Source organism: Cyprinodon tularosa, unplaced genomic scaffold, assembly GCF_016077235.1.
Source record: "Cyprinodon tularosa strain WSP-4 unplaced genomic scaffold, ASM1607723v1 ctg820, whole genome shotgun sequence".
NCBI classification, from domain to species: Eukaryota; Metazoa; Chordata; class Actinopteri; order Cyprinodontiformes; family Cyprinodontidae; genus Cyprinodon; species Cyprinodon tularosa.
The window spans coordinates 208,514-235,118 of record NW_024039586.1 but is presented as its reverse complement, the minus strand read 5'-3'; the positions used below and the strand labels follow the sequence as shown (position 1 = coordinate 235,118).

Below are 26,605 nucleotides of genomic sequence, written 5' to 3'. Positions count from 1 at the left end.
ATTTTATATCTGTTCGCTTATTTACCTCTGCCCCTGTGTGATGTGTTAATGTTGCCACCAGTTGACATTTATTTCCCTCTTGTTCCTTGTTTACATTAATCTTTGAAAAACTAATTGTTAATTTGCTTTAAAAAAAAAAAAAAAGACTGAAAAAATATGTTAGTACAGCATTTTTCTTTAAGAACTTGAACAACCACCAAAACACAGACCTGTTAAACAGGGGCGTACATACATACAGTAGACACTAGGTGGTGCACTAGGAAGTTTGCCCTTTATCAACGAAAATGCCCTTTTGAAAGTCGTTTTTTTTTTTTTTTTTTTTTTTTTTTTTTTTATATTAAGATTTTACTGAGGTCGGCTTTGAAATGATCTTTTGAAAACCTGAGCCATTAAAAACGACTGAAACAATCCCCCGAAATGAGCCACCTCTTTGCGCACACCCGACCAGCCTGTCTCTCTTCCTTTGTCACGTGAACTCGCGTGGTCGCCCGCAGGGCATGCCAGATGCGCAGCATCATAGCAGTTCAGTAAGCGTCTTCAGATAGCAGGAACGGTCGCTGACAGGCTGCTTCTCCCGTGCCCCATTTGCCAGGTAATATACAGATCAAGCAAAATCATTTTGTTGTGCATTAAAATGTCTCATTCAGCAGCACCAAACAAGCATTTTTGCCGACTGGTCACCTGATAAACTAGTTAGGATAGATAAAGCAAGTCGGCTAGATAAAGCTAGATAAAGTTTTACACTGTAGCCAAAGTCAATGACAGAAAACGTGAGGACGATCACATGGGCTACAAATAATTTTGGTAGAATATGCAATTGCAAATCTTTATATACAACATTTTGGTCTCTTTATTGTCTTAATTGTATATTGATTTAGTAATTGCAGCACAATGCCAAGAAAGGAGAGGCTGAAAAGAGAAAGAATAAAGGAGCTACATCAGGCAGCACAGGGAAGCAGCTCTTTGCTCTCCTGGATGACAGCAAAGCCAAACGATGACAGGTCAGAGTCAAGGTCAGAATCACTAACTGTTGTGAGCCTTAGTTATATGCTATTGATCTGCTCCTTTGGGTTAATCGTATTAAAAAATCTTAAATGCTGTTCAAATTTTATTTTCAAGTGGTTTGTACAAAATCAGCAGGTATTAAAATAGCTATTATTTTGTAGGCTACCATAAGTCATATCCACGTGACAAGACTTCCAGTCATGTTGCCCTAATAGCCCATTATTTAAACTAATGTGGCATATTTGTTAAAGCTATTACTATTATTATCATTATTATTGTCATGATGGTTATTATTATTATATTGTAGCCAGTCACAGCAGGGAAGCTCTATACCAGAGGTCCCCAACCACCGGTACCGGTCCGTCGGTCTTTTGGTACCGGGCCGCACAGAAAATAAATAAAATAAATAATAATATTAATAATAATAATATATATATATATATCTATATATATATAGATATATATATATATAAATAAGAGGGAGGTGTGGTCCTCCAGCAGTTTCCCAGCAGCTGGAATCCACAAGACAGCTGGGTGGCAGTCCTAGAGCCTTGCTTCACTGGTCACCATTGTAATTGGCAGCTCCATAGTCAGAAATGTAGCTTTAGTGAAACCAGGGAGAGTCATCAAAATCCTACCTTACCAGAAACTGCTAAGGATAAGCTAAATTTAAATAAGATTGTTATTCATGCAGGGGTAATGACACTTGGTTATGACCATCACAGGTTACTTAAAGTTAGTCCAAAATTGTTTTTGCCAAAACAATTTTTGACTCTGAAATTTTCTCTAGCCCCCACCCTGATCTGAGCAGTAATGACATGTTTAGCCACATTTTGCCACCCCATTAGACAACCAACGGTTGTCTAATGGGCTGGTTATCCTCCCATAGCAGTGTGACGCAGATATTTTTGATTTATGCCAAATTTTGAAGTGTGGTCTGCACTATGTTATTCCAGGCCACAAGCCAAGAGGGACAATCACGAACTAGCTGTGGGTCTAAATACGGCCAAGGCGGTGAGGAAGTGGAAATACACATGGGGCAAATTGGTGCGACAACAGAGGGATATGAGGGCAAAAAATAGCAGAGATCCAGTTGGAGATGTGGTCCAAGCGTTCTGGCACCTTTGCTTTTCTAGCTGGTCCATCTTCACGAGTCGTTTTCCACAAACCTAAAAACAAAGCAAGCCGGTAAGGTAACAAACAGGCAGTGTATTGCCCACAGCCAAAATCAAATAAATTACAAAAAATCCTATTAAAAAAATCCTAAAGAAGTAAATCAAATGACTCCAACTGTGAAACAGGTTAGAACATTTAAAGTGCAATGCACATTAAGATATCCCTCTTTTAAAAAGTGTGTTAGTCAATGACTCAATTCAGTTCTACTTTATTAATCCCTAAATTGAGATTCAGTTTCGGAACAGCTCGTCCAAGAAGACAACACACAGACATTATACATGAGTATATATTACATTATTCATTATACAAAGTGTTAGAGGCCTTGCTCCATAAAAAGTTGTCGCCCTTGCTTTTAGAAAATCAAAAGAAAGTGATCACAATGGGGAAAAAAATAAATAAAATAATATTTTATACTTTATCCTTGGCAGGATGCAGTTTTAGATATTTAAATCTCTGTTCCCAGGGTCAATGTCCTTGTAACAGTTCATCAGCCGACCAACAAGGCAGTTTCACAGATGTCTTTGGGGGAGGAAGGGTGGAAGAGTCTCATATTTACAGGTGCTGGTCATAAAATTAGAATATCATGAAAAAGTAGATTGATTTCAGTAATTCCATTTAAAAAGTGAAACTTGTATATTATATTCATACATTACATACAAACTCATATATTTCAGATGTTTATTTTGTTTAATTTTGATGATTACAAATGACAACAAATGAAAATCTCAAATTCATAATATCAGAAAATTAGAATATTACTGAAGACCAATAAAAACAAAGGATTTATAGAAATGTTGGCTAACTGAAAAGTATGAACATGAAAAGTATGAGCATGTACAGCACTCAGTATTTAGTTGGGCCTCCTTTGGCCTGTATTACTGCAGCAATGCGGCGTGGCATGGAGTCGATCAGTCTGTGGCACTGCTCAGGTGTTATGATAGCCCAGGTTGCTCTAATAGTGGCTTTTAGCTCTTCTGAATTGTTGGGTCTGGTGTATTGCATCTTCTTCTTCACAATACCCCATAGATTTTCTATGGGGTTAAGGTCAGGAGAGTTTGCTGGCCAATTAAGAACAGGGATACCATGGTCCTTCAACCAGGTACTGGTAGCTTTGGCACTGTGTGCAGGTGCCAAGTCCTGTTGGAAAATGAAATCTGCATCTCCAAAAAGTTGGTCAGCTGCAGGAAGCATGAAGTGCTCTAAAACTTCCTGGTATGTGGCTGCGTTGACCCTGGACCTCAGAAAACACAATGGACCAACACCAGCAGATGACATGGCACCCCAAACCATCACTGACTGTGGAAACTTTACACTGGACTTCAAGCAACGTGGATGAAGTGCCTCTCTTCTTTTCCTCCAGACTCTGGGACCTTGATTTCCAAAGGAAATGCAAAATTTACTTTCATCAGAGAACATGACTTTGGACCACTCACCAGCAGTCCAGTCCTGTTTCTCTTTAGCCCAGGCAAGACGCTTCTGACGCTGTCTGTGGTTCAAGAGTGGCTTGACACAAGGAATGTGACAGCAGAAACCCATGTCTTTCATACGTCTGTGTGTGGTGGTTCTTGAAGCACTCACTCCAGCTGCAGTCCACTCTTTGTGAATCTCCCCCACATTTTTGAATGGGTTTTGTTTCACAATCCTCTCCAGGGTGCGGTTATCTCTCTTGCTTGTACACTTTTTTCGACCAAATCTTTTCCTTCCCTTCGCCTCTCTATTAATGTGCTTGGACACTGAGCTCTGTGAACAGCCAGCCTCTTTAGCGATGACCTTTTGTGTCTTGCCCTCCTTGTGCAAGGTGTCGATGGTCGTCTTTTGGACAACTGTCAAGTCAGCAGTCTTCCCCATGATTGTGTAGCCTATAGAACTAGACTGAAAGACCATTTAAAGGCTTTTGCAGGTGGTTTGAGTTAATTAGCTGATTAGAGTGTGGCACCAGGGGCCATCAATTTTGAACCTTTTCACAATATTCTAATTTTCTGATATGATGAATTTGAGATTTTCATTTGTTGTCATTTGTAATCATCAAAATTAAACAAAATAAACATCTGAAATATATGAGTTTGTATGTAATGTATGAATATAATATACAAGTTTCACTTTTTAAATGGAATTACTGAAATCAATCTACTTTTTCATGATATTCTAATTTTATGACCAGCACCTGTACATTTCATCCTAGGAGAGTTGAGTAGATAAAGGTCTCTAAAGGCCATTGCTGACTCGAATTTCAGATAAAAACATATTTTTTGGGTTAGGCTGGCTGGAAATTTTTTCTGCCAACCTTCAGAGTTTTTGCTGAAGTCTCATAATGAAGTCAATTCAATTCAGTTTATTTATATAGCGCCAAATTCACAACACATGTCATCTCAAGGCACTTTACAGTTCAACCAGATCATACAGTCAAATTGATACAAAGTTTTCTATCTAAGGAAAAACCAGTTGATTGCATTGACTCATTGACTCAAATATAATCCCTCACACTAAGCATGCTTGTAGCGACAGTGGAGAGGAAAAACTCCCTTTTAACAGGAAGAAACCTCCAGCAGAACCAGGCTCAGTGTGAGCGGCCATCTGCCGAGGCCGACTGGGGTTCAAGGAGACGGAAGCAAATATAACAGATTCATGGCCTGTCGTGAAAGATTCTCATCCAGTTTCTGGTTCTGCTCCCTTAAATCTCATACATGCTGGGCAGTCTGGCTGGCCGAAACAGCCCCTAACATCTGATTTTCAGGATATGCCAGGTATCCACCACTCCAAACAGCAGAAATCCTGTTACAAAAAATCAAATTATGTTAGCTTCTGCTATGTCCTAGACCTAGACTGACTTTGTCAAACACAATCTTCCACTTTTGCCCAAAAAAAATTATTATGAAGCTAAGGCGGAAATTCAACTGAAGAAACTCTGATTACTTCCATTCAATCTGAGGCTGATCCGCCTCCGACGCAGCCAACCCGCTTCAAGCCACTTTCCTTGATGCCCAATCATCTTCCAGCACTCTACTTAAAGCCACTCCAAATCATCTCTAGGCCTGCTCTTCAACAAGCGCAAGATCCATCGCTCCTATGTCGGACTTTGATTCAGACAAATCAACTTACCTCCAATCCTCCGGCTCGAAGGAGTTCCCGTCTAGCCGCTCTCTCATCTCCGTCCTCCGCACTCCGCTCCAGGGTTCGTAAGCGGTCATGCAAACGCAGCAGAGAACGTCCCAGCTCCAGCCGCCATAGCGCCCGGTCCCTCTCTCCGTTCCGACGCAAACCCAGGTCCTTCTTCAGATGTTCCCACCATGTCAGTTTCTCAATCCATAGCGGCTCCACCCTTCCACAATCCTCCCGCAGTTGACCAGTTTTCGGCTCCTCTATGCTCCACCCTGGACTCTCTAAATCGCTCCGTTCAGGCTCTGTCTGCACGTGTTCAAGCCTTGGGAAATCCCCACACTGCTACGTCATCACTGCCTTCAGCTTCGCAGCGGGATCCCCTCCCTCCTCCTCCTACATTCACACTCGCCTACGCCCGCCCTGAGCCAGCTCTAGGTAAGACGTATCTAACCATGTTTCTATTATAATTTTCTTTTTTCTCTTTTTTTTTTCATTCTGCTCATTATGCTTCCCCCGCCCTTTCCATTCAGGCAGTTTATATATTTCTATGTATTCTAACGTTTCTCCTTGCCTGTTGCAATATTATATAAGGGAAATATATTAATTTAGTTTCACTCACCCTCCCCTCCTGTGAAGTTGAACATCAAGTCGCCTCAGCAGGTGACATTACAGCTGTTTCAAATCATCCGAGCGCGTTTTGCCCATCTATACCCTTTAAGTCTAGCATTCAATCTATTCCTCCTCCGTTCTCTTCTACACTTGCCCAGCCCACAGACTCTGGTAGAAACGTCCAGATATTCAATTCCAGACCCATCTGTAATAAGTTTAATGAAAGTACATGCACCTTTCCTAACTGCAGTCTCTCCACATTTGCAGCTTTGCTAGGATGCGCATCCCAAGTCCGTCTGTCCCCGTCGTGTTCTGTTCATGAGAAATCGTACCTTCAAACATTAATAGCCCGTCATCTTCTACGCCCATCATTATTTCTGAATTGGCATTTATCTTACCCATCATCCGACCGCACTTTCGTCAACTTCATTCTTACCGGTCTGTCTCAAGGTTTTCATTTCGGAGTCTGCACCCCCCCCCCCCCCCCCCCCCCCCACCCCTCACCCACGTCTCCCCTAATCTCCAATCTGCTTTAAAGACCAGACGTCGTAGATCAGCTGCTTCACAAGTTGTGTCCAAGAGTTTCACGATTGGTCCTTTCAAAACATTCTCTGTCTGCTCCCTTTTGTGTGAGCCCCCTAGTGGTAGCTAACCGCTATATTCCGGGAAAATGAGGCTCATATTGGACTTATCTGCCCCTCATTCTGGCCGTCACTCCTCCATAAATAGCCTCTTCCCTCTTTCCTCCTTTTCTCTTCACTACGCTTCTGTAGACCACGCTATTTTCTCTCATTAAGACCACCGGCCAAGGGGCCTGGCTGGCCAAAGCAGACAAAATATTTTCATTCACCCTTCTCAATGGCTCCTGTTCAGAGCTAAATGGAAGTCTCTGTTCTACTTTGCTGTCCGTCTCACCTTTTGCTGCAGGAGCAGTCATTGTCTGTTTGACAATCTCAGAAGCTCTGTGTTGGATTCTCCTTAATGTTACTCATTTGCCATGCGTTCTTCATCTCAGGATGGTTTCCTACGCATAGATCCTCCCTCCATTAGCCCAGTTCGTCACTCCTTAAACTAAAAGCTCTTAACCAACTTGGTGTTCCCCTGTCCTAAGAAAAACCATCGGCCCTGTTACAAATTGTGTTTTTAGGCATAGCTCTCGTTTCAGTGGCCATGATGGCATCCCTGCCCGCAGACAAGCTGTCTCAGATTCGTGAGATTTCTCAGTCTCATAGCTCTGCATCAATTATTTCCCAACGTCAGTTGCTTCTTTGCTTGGTCACCTTATTTTGCTGTGCGCATCATGGTCGTTCCTTCATTTCCCGACTGCTTGACCTAGCTAACTCTGTTCCCTCTCTCTTAGATTAGGTTTCTCTGGACGAAGGTTGCCATTCCGATCCTTCCTTCTGGGCTAGACTTCTTGTAAATGGAAGGGCAAATTATTTTCGATGGCATCATTCAAACGCTGACACGCTCCAATTTTTCACGGATGCTGCCCCATCCGTAGGTTTTGGGGGGTTCTTTCAGGACAGGTGTTTGCTGGTTCATGGCTCCCTCTTTTACTAGTTCTCAGTCATTTGCGCTATGCGAGGTTTACCTTTAGCCGTAGCTTGCCGTCTGTGGGGCCCGCTTTGGAGGAGAATGCGCATATCCGCTTCTGCGACAACATGGCAGTCGTTGACGCCATCTCTAAGGTCGCTCCTCCTCTCAATCTCTCATGCCATTCATTAGAGGCATAACTTGGCAAGCAGTCTCTTACAACTCCATCATCTCTGCTCGACACGTTCCTGGTCTTTCTAACCATGCTGCTGATGCTCTTTCTCGTTTTAAATTTCAGACCTTCCACATCTTCGTCCTTCTGCCGATCTCCTTCCGACCCATCCTTAACTAACCCACTCTCTTCGTTCGTACTTACTTCCTCCAGTTTCTACATAAATCAGGTTTAGCTTCACTTCAACTAATAGTCGTTTCGATCCTTCCCGGCATTTGTCTCTTTCGGATCTTCGTTTCCACATCGATCTTACAAATATCTTGAATCATTCTAAAGGAAAGGCCGTTGTTTTTCCCTCATTTCAAGCCACTTCGTCACGCGCAAGGGTTCTCCCGCGTCACCATGCTGGTTCCAGACCATCTCAGAATAGAATCCTGTGGCTTTTCATCCAGTCATTATTCCAGCCACTCATTTAGGATAGGGGCAGCCACAAAACAGCTGCTCGTGGTGTTTCTGTGGCTTCTCTCCAGCAGTTGGGCCGATAGACTTTTTCAGCCTATAAATCCTATATCCGCCCTGAACACTCTTCAATCTTAGCAGCTCAACGCTCTCTCTGTCTGTAAGGTAAGCTAACTTCGAATACTGGTGGTGGTTTAAAATATATTCTCATCTTTGCTAAATCATTGCTCCCTGCCACGCACCCTGCTATGTTCCCTGTGTGTTCCCTGTCTCATTCCCTGCCTTGCATTCTGCCATGCTCCCTGGGTGTTTCCTGCTATGCTTCCCGCTATGCTCCCCGTGAGTCATGTTCCCTGCCATGCGCCCTGCCATGCTCCCCGTGTGATCCCTGCCACTTTACCTGCCTGCCATGCTCCCTGTGTGTTCCCTGCCATGCTCCCTGTGTGTTCCCTGCCATGCTCCCTGTGTGCTCCCTGCCATGCTCCCTGCCATGCTCCCTGTGTGCTCCCTGCCATGCTCCCTGTGTGCTCCCTGCCATGCTCCCCGTGTGCTCCCTGCCATGCTCCCCGTGTGCTCCCTGCCATGCTCCCTGTGTGCTCCCTGCCATGCTCCCTGTGTGCTCCCTGCCATGCTCCCTGTGTGCTCCCTGCCATGCTCCCTGTGTGCTCCCTGCCATGCTCCCTGCCATGCTCTCTGGCCTTGTTCCCTGCCATGCTCCCTGGCCTTGTTCCCTGCCATGCTCCCTGTGTGTTCCCTGCCATGCTCCCTGTGGTCCCCTGCCTTGTTCCCTGCCATGCTCCCTGTGGTCCCTGGCCTTGTTCCCTGCCATGCTCCCTGTGGTCCCTGGCCTCGTTCCCTGCCATGCTCCCTGGCCTTGTTCCCTGCCATGCTCCCTGTGTGTTCCCTGCCATGCTCCCCGTGTGTTCCCTGCCATGCTCCCCGTGGTCCCCGGCCTTGTTCCCTGCCATGCTCCCTGTGGTCCCCGGCCTTGCTGCCTGCCTGCTCCCTGTGTGTTTCCAACCTGCTTCCCCGCCACATCCCCTGTCGTTTCCTGCCTTGCTATCTGCTATGCTCCCTGCATGTTCCTATGCTTCCTGCAATGCTCCCTGCAATGTTTCTATGCTTCCTGCAATGCACCCTGCTAAGCATTCTGCAAAACTCCTTTATTTTCTCTCTGCCATGCTCACTGCTATGATCCCTGTCATGATTATTCATTTATCACGTGTATCAGCCTGTGCATAATGAAGTCCTTCTGTACTCATCCTTCTCCCTCCGCTTTCTGCATATGCTGGCGCTCAGGCCTGTACCTCGGCAATTTTTGGGGGGAATATCCTTATTCTCATACATCAGTTTATCTGCATTAAAGTATAAACCAGCGTTTATGTTTCCTGCCGAGGCCTGAGCGCCAAAGTTCAAACTATTGTATCAATAAACTCTTCTAATTGCATCTTTCTCTCTCTGTGAGTTTTTCAGATTGAAATGAAGCTAAGGCGGAAATTCAACTGAAGAAACTCTGATTACTTCCATTCAATCTGAGGCTGATCCGCCTCCGACGCAGCCAACCCGCTTCAAGCCACTTTCCTTGATGCCCAATCATCTTCCAGCACTCTACTTAAAGCCACTCCAAATCATCTCTAGGCCTGCTCTTCAACAAGCGCAAGATCCATCGCTCCTATGTCGGACTTTGATTCAGACAACCCACCTCCATCCCCTTCTCCACCATTGTAGTAAGCTCATCCGACTCCTCCTCGATGCTCCTTCAACCTCACCTCCAGTGTGTACTCCCTCCAGACTTTCATGGAGTTCCCTGTCACTTTAAACGGTCCGGCAGAAGACCGCCACGTTGAGCCTGGTTCTGCCAGAGATTTCTTCCCAAAGGGGAGTTTTTTCTCTCCACAGTCGCTTCATGCTTGCTCTTCATGGACAGTTTATGCAAACTTTGTTCATTCAGTGACATCTAACTCAAGCATCACCCTGTATACCAGCCTCTATGGATTAACCAAACTTCACCTATCTAAACTCCACCACCAGTTTCAGGCCCGGGGGGAATATCCTTATTCTCATACATCGGTTTATCTGCATTAAAGTATAAACCAGCGTTTATGTTTCCTGCCGAGGCCTGAGCGCCAAAGTTCAAACTATTGTATCAATAAACTCTTCTAATTGCATCTTTCTCTCTCTGTGAGTTTTTCAGATTGAAATGTATCCGGAGAAAAACATCCCATTTGGACAGGAGGGTTCCCCTTGAAAAAAATTATCAAATGCATTGAGAAACCAGCTGACAAGAATCAAGTTTGGACTTTTGGTAAGATATGTAGAGAGAAGCTCCAAAAGAAGTCAAGACACAGAGCTGATGGAGGGCAGACAAGAAAGGGTGCCAGAGACTGAGGAAAAGTGTCCTACTCCAACTAGAGCCAAATTATGTGTGATAATCACATTTATTTATCTTTTCTTACAGAAACTTGGCTGCAACAACGGATTATGTTAGCGTAAATCAGGCAACTTATTCCAGCCATTTAAATGTTCATATGCCCAGAAGGTTTGGGAGAGGAGGAGTACTAACACATTTTCAATCCGACTTATTAGTACAAAGTCATTTGATAGTTAAAACCCCTTACTTTTTTGTTGTAAAGAAGGAAAAATCTCTTCTGTTTGCAACTTTGCATCATCCACCAGGTCCTTACTCTATATTTTTAGATCAGTGTCCAGAGTTCCTATTTGATTATTGGTTAAATACTGACAGATCATTATAATGGTGGATTCTAATAATTATGCTGACTCTGGAGGTGATAGCTTAAGAGCAGCTTTTAATGCTGTCTTAGACAAACATGCTCAGCCAGACAAATTCTCATCTTCATACTTTGGGCATTGTGATGACATTGACTGAAGAAATAACAGTATTTCCCCAGAACCCTGTCCTTTCTCACCCCCGCAGCAATTAGCTTATCAGTATTTAACACTAAGTCAAATAGAAGGTCTGAAATCTTAAAATCTATGTCAACATATATACACCACTGTTAAACTGGATCATTGATCTGATCATTTTTGCATATCTTAGAGCTACAGTGTGTAATTTTCAGCGACATCTAACGTCCAGACTGCAGACCGCAGCAACATGAACATCTCCCCCCCACCGCTTCTCCCCCCCAACAGTACGGCGAGCGTTACGGGACAAAATGTCTTCCACGACGTCCGCATCACCTACCTTCTCAAGTGATGAGGTTTGTTTACATAGATAATTTTACAGATAGCATTTCATTAGTCTGTGTAGGGTATAGATTTCAGGTAGACTTAAACAACTTGCCGTAGTTACTTTCGAGCGTAATGGGCGATCTCGCAATCGCTAGTTTGTTGGCTCTGCGCTGCCGTAGCGCAAAGAAGTCTGCCTCCATGGCTGCGAGACCCGCTCCTATGTAATTATAAATAACGAATTCTAAGGCAACGCAAATATTAAGGTTAAGAGGCTGAGCTCATAGATGATGATAAATAACATAGTTATGTATAATATATTACATTTCTGACTGTATATCCCTGTAATTATTACACACTGTAGCTTTAAGTATTTAGCGAATAACTGGTTTAAATAAAGAATAATAATTGTCGCTCTATTTAATGTTTAGATCATGAAATATTTTTTTTTAGAACAAAATGAACAGAATTTATGTGAAAGAAAAATGAATGGTTAGAACCTTTGAAATTCCAGATCTAGAGACCTTAGATCAGTGGACTTTACAAGAAATTTCCTGGCTTGGATTTTAGAAGCTCTAACCTCCAAATACCAAAGGAAAACACCGTAACCAGTGATGGTTCAACATGGATTTTACTGGTCCGTCCTGTATTTCAATTTATTTAATTCTTTCTTTCTAAGAGCTAATATTAAAACGTAACAATGAGCACAAAGAAAAATTGAAGAGACTTTTCTTAATCCTTCTCTGAACATTTTAATACCATTAAACAATTTGTCATCATTATCATTATCAATAAACATGTCTGAAAATAACAGAGAGCATGGAAGGTAATTATTTGTAACTAACATGAAAACATCTAAATTTCTAGAAGTAATTACAATAAAGGCAAACATCCACCACAGAAAATAAAATGATAAAAAAATATCCAACTGTATAATGTAGACAGTAGAAAAAAGGTCTTTAACCTGCAAGTTTCTCATGTAAGGAGGTGAAGGAGTTTCTAGATGGACATTTTTATCACCAATCATATATGGACAGGGACAAAAAAATCGGCACTGGCATTTTGGACTAGACTGGCCACCACATTTTTTTTGGTATACTGAATGTGTATACCAACTGTGCAATAACTTGAGGCCAGGTTAATGGAAATTAGTGAGAGTGGACACTTAAAATACTTCCAAAATCTTAATTTAATAACACTGTAAAATGTAAACTCCACCACAGCACAGCAACAATTCTTAGATGAGAGAGAGAGAGAGAGAGAGAGAGAGAGAGAGAGAGAGAGAGAGAGAGAGAGAGAGAGAGAGAGAGAGAGAGAGAGAGAGAGAGAGAGAGAGAGAGAGAGAGAGAGAGAGAGAGAGAGAGAGAGAGAGAGAGAGAGATCACAGTGAACCACACAATTTACGCTACTCTTCTCATGCTCTTCTGTGCGCTGGTGCACATGCCTCCAATCAGACATCCCAGTAATAAATGAGCTTGTGTCAATAGTCTTTCCAAATGCAATACATACAAAACAAAATAAAGCATTATGTTTCTCACAATATGTGAGCCACCTCCTGTTTTGTGCATTTTTAGTGGTGAATACCTTTTGCACAACTGGATTTTTTTGTGCTTTGTTGTGGGTGGTGATTCAAAAAGTTTTGTAAAAGACAAGGATCAGGACGGGCAAAGGAATCTATTTCCTCCTGCTCTCATCTTTCTCGCCATGTCTCTCCTCAGCCGCACTGACATCATGTTCACTGCTTGGTTCGCCGTCGCCTCCACTACAACCGCAGACATCTGAAGTTCAAAAACCTCATTTCAGGGAGATGAGTTGAGATAATAAAAATAATAATAATCAATTGTGCCTTCATCAGTAGTGGATTAGAGATATACAGTGAAGTTCACATGAGGGCCAATTCTCTTATTGTACAATTTATTTATGATGCTTTATAATAATAAATAAGTGCCATAAAATATTTGCTTGCATGCTTGCATTAATTATCTGTGCCCATGTTTTTATAAACTAAATAATGCCCAAAATTTTTTTTGCTCATGTGCTCTATGCGCTCGCATTTTAATTGGTGCCCTATTGTGCCCCTGTATAGTACTGGGTCAGTTGACGCCCCTGGCTGCACCGTGCCCCATACATGCACATTCCATCATTCTTCACCCTCACTAGACATGAATACACTTTAGTATATTCTGCTGCAAGATGAGGTAACTGTAAAAAAGAAAACTGAAACTTATTGGCTTATTTTCTGACTGATCTAATCAGCTCTCTGATCAGCCAGTCGCCTGGAATGCTGGTTGATCAGAGCATCGCTTTGGACAGATACGCTGCACAGGTTTCACCAGCAATTACAGTAGTTCTAATCCGCACATGATGCATGAATTATTGTACTGCCGCTCGCTGCCACTAGCATTTAAAAAAACACCACCTCCCATAGTCTAAAATCCGGGATAATTTATCTGACTCCAGGCATCCTTGAACAACTATGGATATCAGGGAGACTCCAGGAACTTCCGGGAAACTTGGGATGTCTGCAACCACCACCACCATTAAATTTAACATCAGACACCGGAGCAGATGAAGGGCCCGCTGTTGGGAACATGTCAGTCAGTTTTACACATTTTGCAGTGTCCGTTTGAAGAACTCGTTTCTTTTTTCGTGCAGTTTCTCTGCGCCTCCCTTGTGTTTCTCATCCATTACTACTGTGAACACCACTGCACAAAGTTCCAATGGAGAGTGAATAATAATAATAATAATAATACATATTATTAATATACATGTCGGGTCTGCCGGCCCAAACAGCACGTCGGCCCACCGGGCAGATGCCTGGTATGCCCGATTACCAGTCCATGCCTGTACATGGAAAATGTCTCTAATGTTCATTCCTGTGACTTGAAGCATTAAATATCTCTTTTTAAGATAATCAATTTCATGTGTCATGAATGAAAAATGTTTCTCACATGAGTAGTCATGCGTTTAGTCAAGTTTTTTTTTTTTTTGTAAAATCTTTGCCAAAAATGGTACAGGAGAACGGCTTCTCACCGGTGTGAACTCTGACGTGTTTATCAAGATGAGGTTTCTGCTTGAACCTTTTTCCACAGGTCACACAAGAAAAACGTCTTTTATCTGAGTGAGTCGTCATGTGACAAGTCAAATGACCTTTTCTAGTAAAACTTTTGCCGCAAACTGTACAGGAGAAAGGCTTCTCATCTGTATGAATTCTGAGGTGTTTAGTAAGATCAGATTTACATGCAAAGCTTTTTCCACAGGACAGACATTTGAAAGGCTTCTCACCTGTGTGAGTTCTCATGTGGTCAGTCATACTACTTTTCACAGTAAACCTTTTGCTACAAATTGTGCAGGAAAAAGGCTTCTCACCTTTGTGAATTCGCATGTGTCTATCAAGGTTCGATTTCTGAGAGAAGCTTATTCCACAGGACCGGCATTTGAAAGGTTTTTGTCCTGTGTGAATTCTGATGTGTCTATCAAGAGTGACTTTATTGATGAAACTTTGTCCACAGGACAGACATTTAAAAGGTTTCTCATTTGAGTGAGTTCTGACGTGTACATCAAGATTACATCTCTGACTGAAGCTTTTCCCACATGTCATACAAGAAAAAGGTCTTTCATTTGAGTGAGTTGTCATATGACAAGTCAAATTACCTTTTTGAGTAAAACTTTTGCCACAAGTTGCACAGGAGAAAGGCTTCTCGCCTGTGTGAATTCTAAAGTGTTTCTTAAGGTCAGATTTAAAGGCGAAGCTTTTTCCACAAGACAGACATTCGAAAGGCTTTTCACCTGTGTGAGTTCTCATGTGGTCAATAAAACTACTTTTTCGTGTAAAACTTTTGCAACAAATGATACAGGAGAAAGGCTTCTCACCTTTGTGAATTTGGATGTGTAAATCAAGTTTAGATTTCTGAGAGAAACCTTTTCCACAGGACCCACATTTGAAAGGGTTCTGTCCTGTGTGAATTCTGATGTGTTGATTGAGATTAGATTTGTTAATAAAGCTTTTTCCACATGGCAGACATTCATAATTCTTCTGACCAGTGTGAGCTACTGCATGAACTATTAAATGTTCTTTTTTCAAAACATTTTCTCGACATGTCAAACATGGGAATGTTTTTTTTTCTGTATCTCCAGTTTCCTGCTTCAGAACAAGCTGCTCTCCATGCTCACTTATGGGGAGCTCCATGGTTTCCTCTTTTGTGCAGGGATGTTCTGGTTCTTTCTGCTCTTCTTTTATCTGCTGAGGTTCTGGTTCCTTGTGGTCCAAACTGGAATTCCTCTCCTGTTCACAGGGCTGCTGGTCAGATAAATCGTCTTGTTTTCCAGCATAGTCCTGTAGGCAGTCTGGGAAAAACAAACACAGCAGAAATAAATTTTATTGTATGCCTAAGAAAGGCAGATCCACTTAAAAGCACCAAATTATTTCCTCTGCAATTACAAATTTATTACACAATGTAGTGGCACAAACCCACAGTCCAAAGAAACAATTTCCTCTTGATGGAACTGCAACTATTACTTAGGGGAAATAATTTAAAATGCTATTAAGGACCCAATCAAAATAATTACAAAGCAACATTATGTGTTTCACAAAACACCACCTTAAGTTTGGTTTATGCTTGATGTGTCTGAGAGGTCAGAAATTACGTCATTTTGGGCTGCCATACCCCTCCGCACAGACCACCTAGGAAAATTTGTAACCATGTGGGCGGATCCACACGTAAAACACAACGAACAAGCAGCACGGGGTATCAATGGTGCAGACGCAGTGACGGGAGGCTAATTTTCCATGCAGAATATCTGTGCGGAATCGTAAGACTGAATCATGCTAAATCACTGCATGAAAAGTGGGATTTTCGTCAATATACGGCACTGTAGATTGTCGTGGAACTTCAGGTTAGCGGCAGTTTACGGCAATTTGCAGGCTTCGTTGAAAACTCCCGTAAATTGTCAGAAATTGACGTGGAATTTCTTAGGCAGTGTTCCCCCCATGCCTCCCCCCCATGGAATTCTAGGGGAGGCTTTAACATGTAAATGAACATGCTGTGAGCTATACAAATGCAAACCAGGGTTGCAGGGGGGGTTTTACCCCAAGTGACATCTTTCTGAGGAAGAAAATCTCTGATACAAAGAGATCAGGCTTAGTATAGCCTCTCACATTTTAGCTTGAATTGATTTATTTAATTAAAGTATAGAGACCAAAACAGATCTTTAGCCGACAGAGCAATACATTTAGAGCAGTAATTATTTTTAAAAAAATTTGCATTTAAGATAAAAAATAAAATGTTGTCTGTCAATATGCTCAATTCACAATTACTTAAGTGGAAAAGTTTCAAGAAATGAGTCTGAGATGATTCACTTTATAACATGGCGCATTATCCTGTTGGAAGTAGCCATCAGAAGATTGGTACACTGTGGTCATAAGGTCCGGCCAGGTCAAGATCCGCAATTGCAATTGCACCAAACAGGAAAAAGAACATCGACAAATTCCGGTTCGTCAAATTAAAATATAGCAGCAACAGATCGGTGACTAGAAATTATAGCACAATTCTTATATATATATATATAAAAAAAAAAAACTAACACCGTTTATTTAAATGATTGGATCCAAACTATTGGTTATTCACCAACGAGGAAGCAGATTTCTCATCTCCATCAAAATATTTATTTTATACCGAGGGACTTAAACTTTAATGAAATCCATTCAAAAGAAACTTCTTATTACAGGAATGAAAAGAGATGCTGAGTTTGGAAGTAGTGAACAAGTTCATTAAAAAAAAGCAGTTTTGAATTATCCTTATCCCCGTTACAAAAATCTACAAATATATATATATATATATTTGGGCAGAAACTGAACATATGCTGGATGATGGTGGGATTTTTTTAATATGTCATATTAAATTAAGCGTTCACAGGGTTCATACAGGAATGAGTGACTCTAATTTAATGCTATTTAAATGCTATTAGAAATGATTTTAATACCATCAACAAGAATCATGTACACAAGTTATTAGTGTACATGAAATATGAAGGAGCTGCAAGCAGAGTTCCATGACTCCTGTATGTATGTAAACACACACACACACACACACACACATATATACGTATATAAACTATATTGCCAAAAGTATTTGCTCACCCATCCAAATTATTGGAATCAGGTGTTCCAATCACTTCCATGGCCACAGGTGTATAAATTCAAGCACCTAGGCATGCAGACTGTTTTTACAAACATTTGTGAAAGAATGGGTCGCTCTCAGGAGCTCAGTGAATTCCAGCGTGGAACTGTGATAGGATGCCACCTGTGCAACAAATCCAGTCGTGAAATTTCCTCGCTCCTAAATATTCCACAGTCAACTGTCAGCTGTATTATAAGAAAATGGAAGTGTTTGGGAACGACAGCAACTCAGCCACGAAGTGGTAGGCCACGTAAACTGACGGAGCGGGGTCAGCGGATGCTGACGCGCATAGTGCGAAGAGGTCGCCAACTTTCTGCAGAGTCAATCACTACAGACCTCCAAACTTCATGTGGCCTTCAGATTAGCTCAAGAACAGTGCGCAGAGAGCTTCATGGAATGGGTTTCCATGGTCGAGCAGCTGCATCCAAGCCATACATCACCAAGTGCAATGCAAAGCGTCGGATGCGGTGGTGTAAAGCACGCCGCCACTGGACTCTAGAGCAGTGGAGACGCGTTCTCTGGAGTGACGAATCGCGCTTCTCCATCTGGCAATCTGATGGACGGGTCTGGGTTTGGCGGTTGCCAGGAGAACGGTACTTGTCTGACTGCATTGTGCCAAGTGTAAAGTTTGGTGGAGGGGGGATTATGGTGTGGGGTTGTTTTTCAGGAGCTGGGCTTGGCCCCTTAGTTCCAGTGAAAGGAACTCTGAATGCTTCAGCATCCCAAGACATTTTGGACAATTCCATGCTCCCAACTTTGTGGGAACAGTTTGGAGCTGGCCCCTTCCTCTTCCAACATGACTGTGCACCAGTGCACAAAGCAAGGTCCATAAAGACATGGATGACAGAGTCTGGTGTGGATGAACTTGACTGGCCTGCACAGAGTCCTGACCTCAACCCGATAGAACACCTTTGGGATGAATTAGAGCGGAGACTGAGAGCCAGGCCTTCTCGTCCAACATCAGTGTGCAACCTCACAAATGCGCTTCTGGAAGAATGGTCAAAAATTCCCATAAACACACTCCTAAACCTTGTGGACAGCCTTCCCAGAAGAGTTGAAGCTGTTCTAGCTGCAAAGGGTGGACCGACGTCATATTGAACCCTATGGATTAGGAACGGGAATGTCACTTAAGCTCATATGTGAGTCAAGGCAGGTGAGCAAATACTTTTGGCAATATAGTGTATATATCCTCTAGCTTTTTCTCCGCCTGGAGCGATATAATATATCTGACGAAATTGTTTTTATAAGCATTTTTTATTAAAGAATTATAAATACTTCGATAAACATATTTAAATAATTTTAGTGCCAATTAAAGCCTTGATTTAAAAAAAAAAAAAAAAAAAAGAATGATTTTTTAATTATTTTTATTGATCCGCGGAAACTCTGGTTCATCTCGTGCATGCTCTGTACGATCTCCAAGAAACTTAGAGCGGCGGGGTCTGGATCCATAGTGGAGGATGCTGCTTTGCTTTGTGCAGGCGGTCTGGAGCGTCTGGATTTCGGGGTAAAACTCCTCTTGGACGCGATGGCGACTCTGCATCGAACAAGACGAACTCAAAGAAGAGATGCTAGCGGTAAATATATGTTCGATTACTGCCTGCTAAGCTAAAAGCAGCCTAGCCTAAGCTACCGGCTAATAGCAGCCTAGCTATTAGCCTATCTAGCCTAGCCTTGCAAGAACAAGCTTTATTAAAGTGTATTTTTTGTGATTACAGGAAGCAGTATGCCGTCTTAACAACTCGGAGACTAATTGCAGGCGCTATGAACCGGAGCAAGGGTAAGATTTAAAGAATATGCTTTCATTCTGCGGTAAAAGGCAATGGATACGGATAGACACCGATCATAGCTTTTACATTTTGTTTTCACAGACTACTGTCGCCTCACAATGAGGCGGTGACCTCCTATTTGCTCGGAGCCATAATCAGCAAGTCCAGATTTGCACGATGTTGATAAAGACGACATTGTGTGTAAGTGACTTGTTTTAATGTTTTCTCCTTCCTTGTTACTGTGACTTGCGTTTGATTTTTTATTTATACCACTCTCATTTAATTGTTTTCCAGCTGCCTGTAAGACGTATTTTCAGACGGTACGCAGGAGCTTCAGATATAGGCTGCCAGCCACACGCTGCGTGCGGAGGCTATCTGCTCGGAGTCGGGCCAGAAGAAAGAGGGTAAGACTTTATTTGGTGACTATTTTTCAGGTGCATTGATAGATGTGTTGTGTCCATACGCAGTGCGCTGATTCATTTTTTTTTCCAGCTGCTGAAAGCGAGGCAGAGTGTGCTAACAGATGAGGAAGTGGAACTCTGGAAGTCCGCCTTCCTCGGCGGTGTCTCTGGATGGATTGTACGGTCGCCGCCATTTCGTAGGCCGGATCTCACTGAACTCTGTGTTAAGCTGCAGTCCCGGTTAGAAGCGATGCCGAAGAACAGGGCCACGCACAGTAGGCGTCTGCACATCGGACCTGCCTCGGAGGGAATGCTGCCAGTTACCTCCAACCCCGAGGAAGCAAACGGACCGTTCACTGACTTTTAATTTTTAGAAACGCATGTGTTTGGATACGCGTTGTATATAGTTGTGTGTGTTTTAATAAAGCTCTTTCTTTGCATAAACAGCTTCCTGCAAATGTTCATTTCCTGTATAAATTCATTCATGTCCTTGATGGTAGCCTAATAATTGTGTAGTAGTGTAGGATAACATAAATACACACCATATGAATGAATAAATATATGAATGAATAAATATATGAATGACTAAATAAATATATATATATATATATATATGAATAAATATATATATGTAAATATATATATATGCCAACCAATCACGAGCGACTTTACTTGTTTAAAAAGAAGTGGTTCCGTCCAATACTCAGTAAGAAAATTAAAGCCTGGCGTGGCCACGTGTGGTTTTGCTGCCAATCACGAGCGATTTCATTTGTTAGAGAATAGTGGTTTCAGCCAATACTGAGTAGGTTATTCAAGCCAGACCTGGCCAGCCGCGCGGGTTTGCTGCATTCATATGCTAATTAGGGCCATTAGTACAGCTGATCGCTCTCCACATACGTCACGGTACGTTTTCGACAATTTGTTGCACGACAAACGCGGACAAGCACGGGTTGCAAATTGTCGGAAACTGACGAAAATCAGGCAGATCTGCGGGAGTTTACGGGGGTTTACGGGGACGAAAATCTCACTTTTCATGCAGTGAATGTTCTTGAGAAAGAACAGAATATGATCCTCATAGTGCTTTCTGCCTTGTCTAAATGACAGTGAGTTTGTTAAAAAGGATGTATGATGGCTTCTTCAACTCAAACTTCACAATTCTAACCAATCTCGGGGGGTCCTGATAGCTGCTTGTTTGTTTGCTGAGGTGAACAAACAGTAGCCTGGGTGCCATTCCGAACTTAGTCCCGCCCACAAAGTTTGAGGTCGGGAAGTTCGGTCTGGCTCTGCTCCATAGTAGCGCGAGTATTATCGCCCACTGTCAGGCGATCCAATCACATTGTCAGGGCGGGCTTTATACGATGATGGACAGATGACCAACAGTAACGTAATCAACCACGTGGCCAATGCGCACTTGGGTGACAACAACAATGGCTGCCGCTGGAGAGTTTAGGTTAGTAGATTCTGCTATTAGGTCTGTTCTAGAAGATATCGACAGCAAATTAATTTTAAAAGAGGAACAGAGAAACGCGATCAAGTCTCATCTTCTTATTATAGGCGTGCAACTGCACGCTTTGATTTTTGTGGACAACAACTATGCCTCGCTTAACATACGTCACGCACTGCGTTGCTCTTATTGGTTGTAGGTCTATCCAATTGAGTGCAGAGGCATTTTTTTTCCTGGTTCGTTCGCTCTATGGAGCAGTATCAGACTCATATTCTGACTAGAATTGAGTCGGACTACGTCAGGCTAAACAAACAGCAGTCTTCTTAAAAACTTTAATATGTTGGTTTTTAGGGACAAAGGTCTATAGTCACTGATTTGCCTTTTGGAACAAGGCAGGAGATCTTTCATTTTCCCAGAACTGTCATCTGCTTAAAGAGGGGCTGTACGATTTTTCCTCTATGCCTCTTTGCTGTCTCTTATCCTGATCTTAAGGTGACTTTGTATACTCATCAATAGCTCTTTGTCTCTCTCCCTAAAGTCTTGTTTTTTTCTTTTTAGCATTAGATTTTTTTTCCATCAATGGTTTATTATTAGGAAGCATTTCACTGCTATGATGGGGATGGTGTTATCTACACAGAAGTTTATTCACACACTTGTATTGATGTCCTCTCAATGTGCATCACAATCTGTCGCCTTAAAACAACCTTAGAGGGCTTCTTCAGCTTCCTTTGACCATCTTTTTACAGTTGCTTTTAATGCAGGATTTCTTATATGAATTCATTTCTTTTCACTTTGGGTGTACTGGGTGAGGCTTTTGCAGCAGTATATAGTGGGGAGCACCTAGGAAACATTCATAAAATCAAAAAGTCAAAGAATGTAATTATATTTACAAAAAGAAAGATAGGTCGGTTTCAGCAATAGGTGAAGAAATAAGTATGAATGAAATAAAAACAGCTATAAAAGATACTGGATATTCACTCCCAGGAGATGATAATCTATGTTATAAATTGTTTAGAAGGAACCAACATTAAAATTAATATTACAACTTTTTAATCAAGTATGGAGAGAAGGTGACGTTCCTAATAAATGGAAAACTGCAACAATCCTCCCATTTAATAAACCAGGAAGAGATTCTTCAGAGCCAAATAATTACAGATCATTAGCTTTGACATCTCACTTATATAAATGGATGGAGAAAATATTAGTAAAGAGATTGGGGTTTATTTTAGAGCAGAAGCAGATAATCAGTTACTATCAATGTGGATTTAGAACAGGAAGGTCTACTATGGAGGCTTTGGTGAGAATTTCTAACGACATAGAAAAGGGACTAAAAATGGGAGAATTGATAATAGCAGTATTCTTTGACATAGAAAAAGCGTATGACTCAATGTGAAAGGAAGGTTTATTGATTAAATTAGAAAATAAGGGAATAGCTGGCAGAATGTATAACTAGATAGCAAGTTTCTCTACAGATAGGAAAATTAGAGCTAAAGTTGAGGATGAATACTCGAGAGATTTTAAAGTAGAAAACGGCATTCCTCAAGGAAGTGTAATTAGTCCTATACATTTTAACATTATGATTAATGATATGTTCTTAAATCTAGATGAATGCATTAAATCAGCACTTTATGCAGATGATGGAGCCATATGGTCGAGGGGAAGGAATGTCTCATATGTAGTTCAAAATATTAAGAGAGAAGTTAATAAAATAGAACAATGGTCATATGAATGGGGATTCAAATTGTTAGTTAGTAAATCCTGTTATATGATTTTCAGTAATAAAAGAAATATTTATATAGGAGAAGTAAAATTATATGATTAATCTATTAAAGGGATAGTTTGGTATTTTTGACATGAATCTGTATGGCATCCCCATCACCAGCGGCATGCAATCACACTGACTTACCCCTGGCAGCGTCCTGTGAGCAGAGTTCTCGTCCAGTTTTGGTCAAGCCGAAAGTAGTCCGGCAGGTTTGCTAGACCCAGCGAAATAAAACGTTTCTCTTCCCAAAACATTATGTGTTCAAAAGAGCGATATTTTTGCATCCCAAAAACATTGTAGTGGAAAAAGTCACATGTCGTTATCAATTGGTCCTATTTTCTCTCCGTTCGTATCAGTCATTCAGACAGCGAGCTCAACAACAGCCAGATGCATGTCTCCCTCCGCCTAGCTCCTAGCTGGGCGGAGGGAGACATGCATCTGGCTGTTGTCAGGTTAGTAGGCCCTAGCTGTTTGAATGACGGCGCGCACTGATACGAACAGAGAGAAAATAGGACCAATTGATAACGATGTGTGACTTTTTCCATTACAATGTTTTTGGGATGCAAAAATATCGCTCTTTTGAACACATAATGTTTTGGGAAGAGAAACGTTTTATTTCGCTGGGTCTAGCAAACCTGCCGGACTACTTTCGGCTTGACCAAAACTGGACGAGAACTCTGCTCACAGGACGCTGCCAGGGGTAAGTCAGTGTGATTGCATGACACTGGTGATGGGGATGCCATACAGATTCATGTCAAAAATACCGAACTATCCCTTTAAAGAGTGGCATAATTCAAATATTTAGGATTATGGTTAGATAGTTCATATCCATGGAAATGCATACTAAGCAGTTAGAAACAAAAGTTAACAAAGTAATAAACCTCATAAAAGCTGTGGCTGGGAATGATTGGGCGGCTGACAACCAGTCACTATTGAATATCTACAGGGCAGATCAGCAATAGATTATGGATGTATGGTATATGGAGCAGCAACAAAATCATTGTTACAAATAGCAGATAAATTGCAATATAGGGTATTACGTATAGCTACTGGAGCGACTAAAACTACCCCCATTAATGCTCTTTTAATAGAGGCTGTAGAAACACCTTTAAAAATGAGACAGGTCAAAATATCACTTTCATATTGGATCAGAATTAAAAGCAGTAGTGAAGAAAACCCAGTAGCAAGCATTATTAAGACCTGTTGGGAATATTCCAAATTTACAAGGAAGGGCTTTGGCTGGACTAGGAATGAATGGGCAAAAATATATAAGTAGGAGGATAAGAAATTCTCTAAAATTAACCCAGTGCTGTACCACCATGGTTGTTTCCAGAAACAAAAGTTGACTTGAAAATACATGAAAAGAAAAGAGAATGGAAAAATAAAGAAGTTGGGATTAAAACTAGCTTATACATTAGACAACTATATTATAGTTATTAAAAAATTTACACAGATGGTTCAAAAAATTCAAAGGGAAACGTGGGAATAGGGATATTTATTCCAGAGTTTAATATGTGTAAAAGATTAACAGACCTTTTATCTATATACACAGCAGAAATTGTAGCAATTATTATTAGTTTACAGTGTGGAGGAGGTTAGACCAGACAGGGTGGTGATTTGCACAGATTGTAAAGCTGCAATAGAAAGCATTCATTCTGGAGTAAATAATAAGAAAGGCCTCGTACTAGAAATTCATCGGAGTTTGTTTAGATTATTTAGGTATGGAACAGATGTTCAGTTCTGTTGGGTTCCAGCCCAAAGAGGGGGGAGTGGAAATGAAATAGGAGATAAGATAGATAAAAAGGCTTTAGGAAAGCAGAATATAGATCAGATTCCATTTGGGAAAGGGGAAGGTAAATCAATCATTAAAGGGAAAGAAACAGAATTATGGCAAAAAAATAAAAAATATGGGATGAAGATGAGAAAGGAAGAAGATTATACAGGGTTCAAAATCTGTAATTGTTAAAAGTTATGGAGAAAGAAGCAGAAGGGAAGAGATCATTTATACTAGATTAACAACTGGACATACCTACTGGAATGAGTTTTTGTTTGTACTGGGGATGACAAATAATAATTTATGTGAGGGTTGTGAAAGAAAAGAAAATGTAGATCATATTTTGATTGATTGCATTAAATATGCACCTGAAAGAGAGAGGATGAGGAAAGTAATTATGGAAAAAAGGGAGAGAATGGAGAATTAAAGTGATTTTAGGCACAGATGGAGATAGTGAGGAACATTTGGTTATTAATAAAGCATTTTTTTTTTTACATAACACAAAAATAAAAAATAGAATATAGTCGGTGGAACTATAGAGCTACACACTCATGTACACTAGATGTAATGTATTTATGTGGGTTCCAGCACATATTGGAGTAGAAGGAAAGATAAAATGGCAAAGAGGGGAATTTAAAATCCTATTAGTTTTACAGTTAAAACAAATAAATCGGAGGGAAAGAGTATTATTAAAGAAAAAATTGATGGAAAAATGGCAACAAAAAAAAAAAAAGCTGGGATGAGGAAAAAACAGGGAGGTGGTTTTATGAAATTTAGTAGTAGGAAAAAGAAGAAATGGCAGATGAAATAGAAAGGAGGAGAGAGGGATAACAAGGTTAAGATTTGGGCAAACAGGACTTAATTATATACTTTTTTAGAACATGTTATACTGGAATGTCATAAACATGAAAGCCAGAGAAGACATATGAGGAGAGAGTTTGAATGTATTAAGGAAAAGATGAATTTATTAGATATTTTGAATGTGTTTATAATATAGACAGGTAGAATACAAAGTTATGTATAAGTATGTAGTTGTTCTGTTTCAAGTTTTCTTTTTTTTTTTTCTTAGAATATATATATGTTTATTAAGTAGATCGTACATCACAAACCACACTCCATACCAGTAAGTGGCGGTGATGTTACTAAATGTTTGTTGCCAATCTACAATAAATCCACGAAGAAGAAGGCGTTGCAATTTGCAGACGGTCCCTGCGCCTGTACAGAGAACAGTCTCCACATAGAGCACAATGCAATTTCTCTGGCGCGAGGACGGTAATTTTAGAGAAAAATACGATGGTAGCTCACAACTCACATTGCAGTGAGGTGTTGGTTGTGTAAAAACGTTGTTCCGCTGGTGAGTTATTGGTACGGAGTCCCGAATCTGGTGATATTTTTCTGACGTCACCAACGTGTTTCGCCAATCAGATGAGGCTAAAATCCTCAGTGTGCATAATCAGGGAATCGTTTCTATCAGGTGTTTCCTACCTATCCGGTGTAAGATGATCTGGGGGATCCTGGTGAAATCCAGCAGTAGATGTTGATCTTCCATCTTTTCCTCCGAATTGACCAAACTCCCTTTAAACTCCGTGAATGTTTCTTCAGCAGGAGTTAACTGCTCGGTGATAAACTCTCCTTGAAGCTGGACTGAAGACATTCTCACTGCAAACACTCCCAGATTATCAGCCTCTCTACAATGACTCCACACACAAGCTAAGCTAATGCTACCCTATCCCTACCAGCAGCTCATTGCGCATGCGCAGCCACATCTACATCATCTGGTCACCCTCGTTTTTCATTTTAAAAAAAGATATATATTACGTTTTTCCTTCCTTGAAAATAATAAATGCAGTAAACTATAATGTGTTTAAGGTAAATAGTGTACTTCCTAAGAAAATAAAAGCATTAAGATCGTTTCTGTTTTATCACTTTTTTGCCCAAAAAGCTACAGAACTACATAAACAGTATTCACAGATAAAGGAGAGGGAGCAATAATAAGTATAAAATAAAGGGATAACATATATAGAATCAGGAACA

General features: G+C 41.1%; 1 protein-coding gene across 1 annotated transcript; it reads right to left on the bottom strand.

The window, feature by feature from the left end:
* Window positions 1-11,987: 11,987 nt before the first annotated feature.
* Window positions 11,988-26,112, bottom strand: LOC119774647 (gastrula zinc finger protein XlCGF57.1-like). The gene is made up of 2 exons (XM_038272278.1): window positions 26,057-26,112; window positions 11,988-15,592 (listed from the first exon to the last, which is right to left on the bottom strand). The coding sequence occupies exon 2, from the start codon at window positions 15,432-15,434 to the stop codon at window positions 14,217-14,219; it is 1,218 nt and encodes a 405-aa protein (XP_038128206.1). The 5' UTR covers window positions 15,435-15,592; window positions 26,057-26,112; the 3' UTR covers window positions 11,988-14,216.
* Between the last annotated feature and the right edge of the window lie 493 nt (window positions 26,113-26,605).

Coding starts and splice junctions, on each gene's coding strand:
- LOC119774647 (XM_038272278.1), bottom strand. CDS start 15,434: ATGGAGCTCCCCATAAGTGAGCATGGAGAGCAGCTTGTTCTGAAGCAG.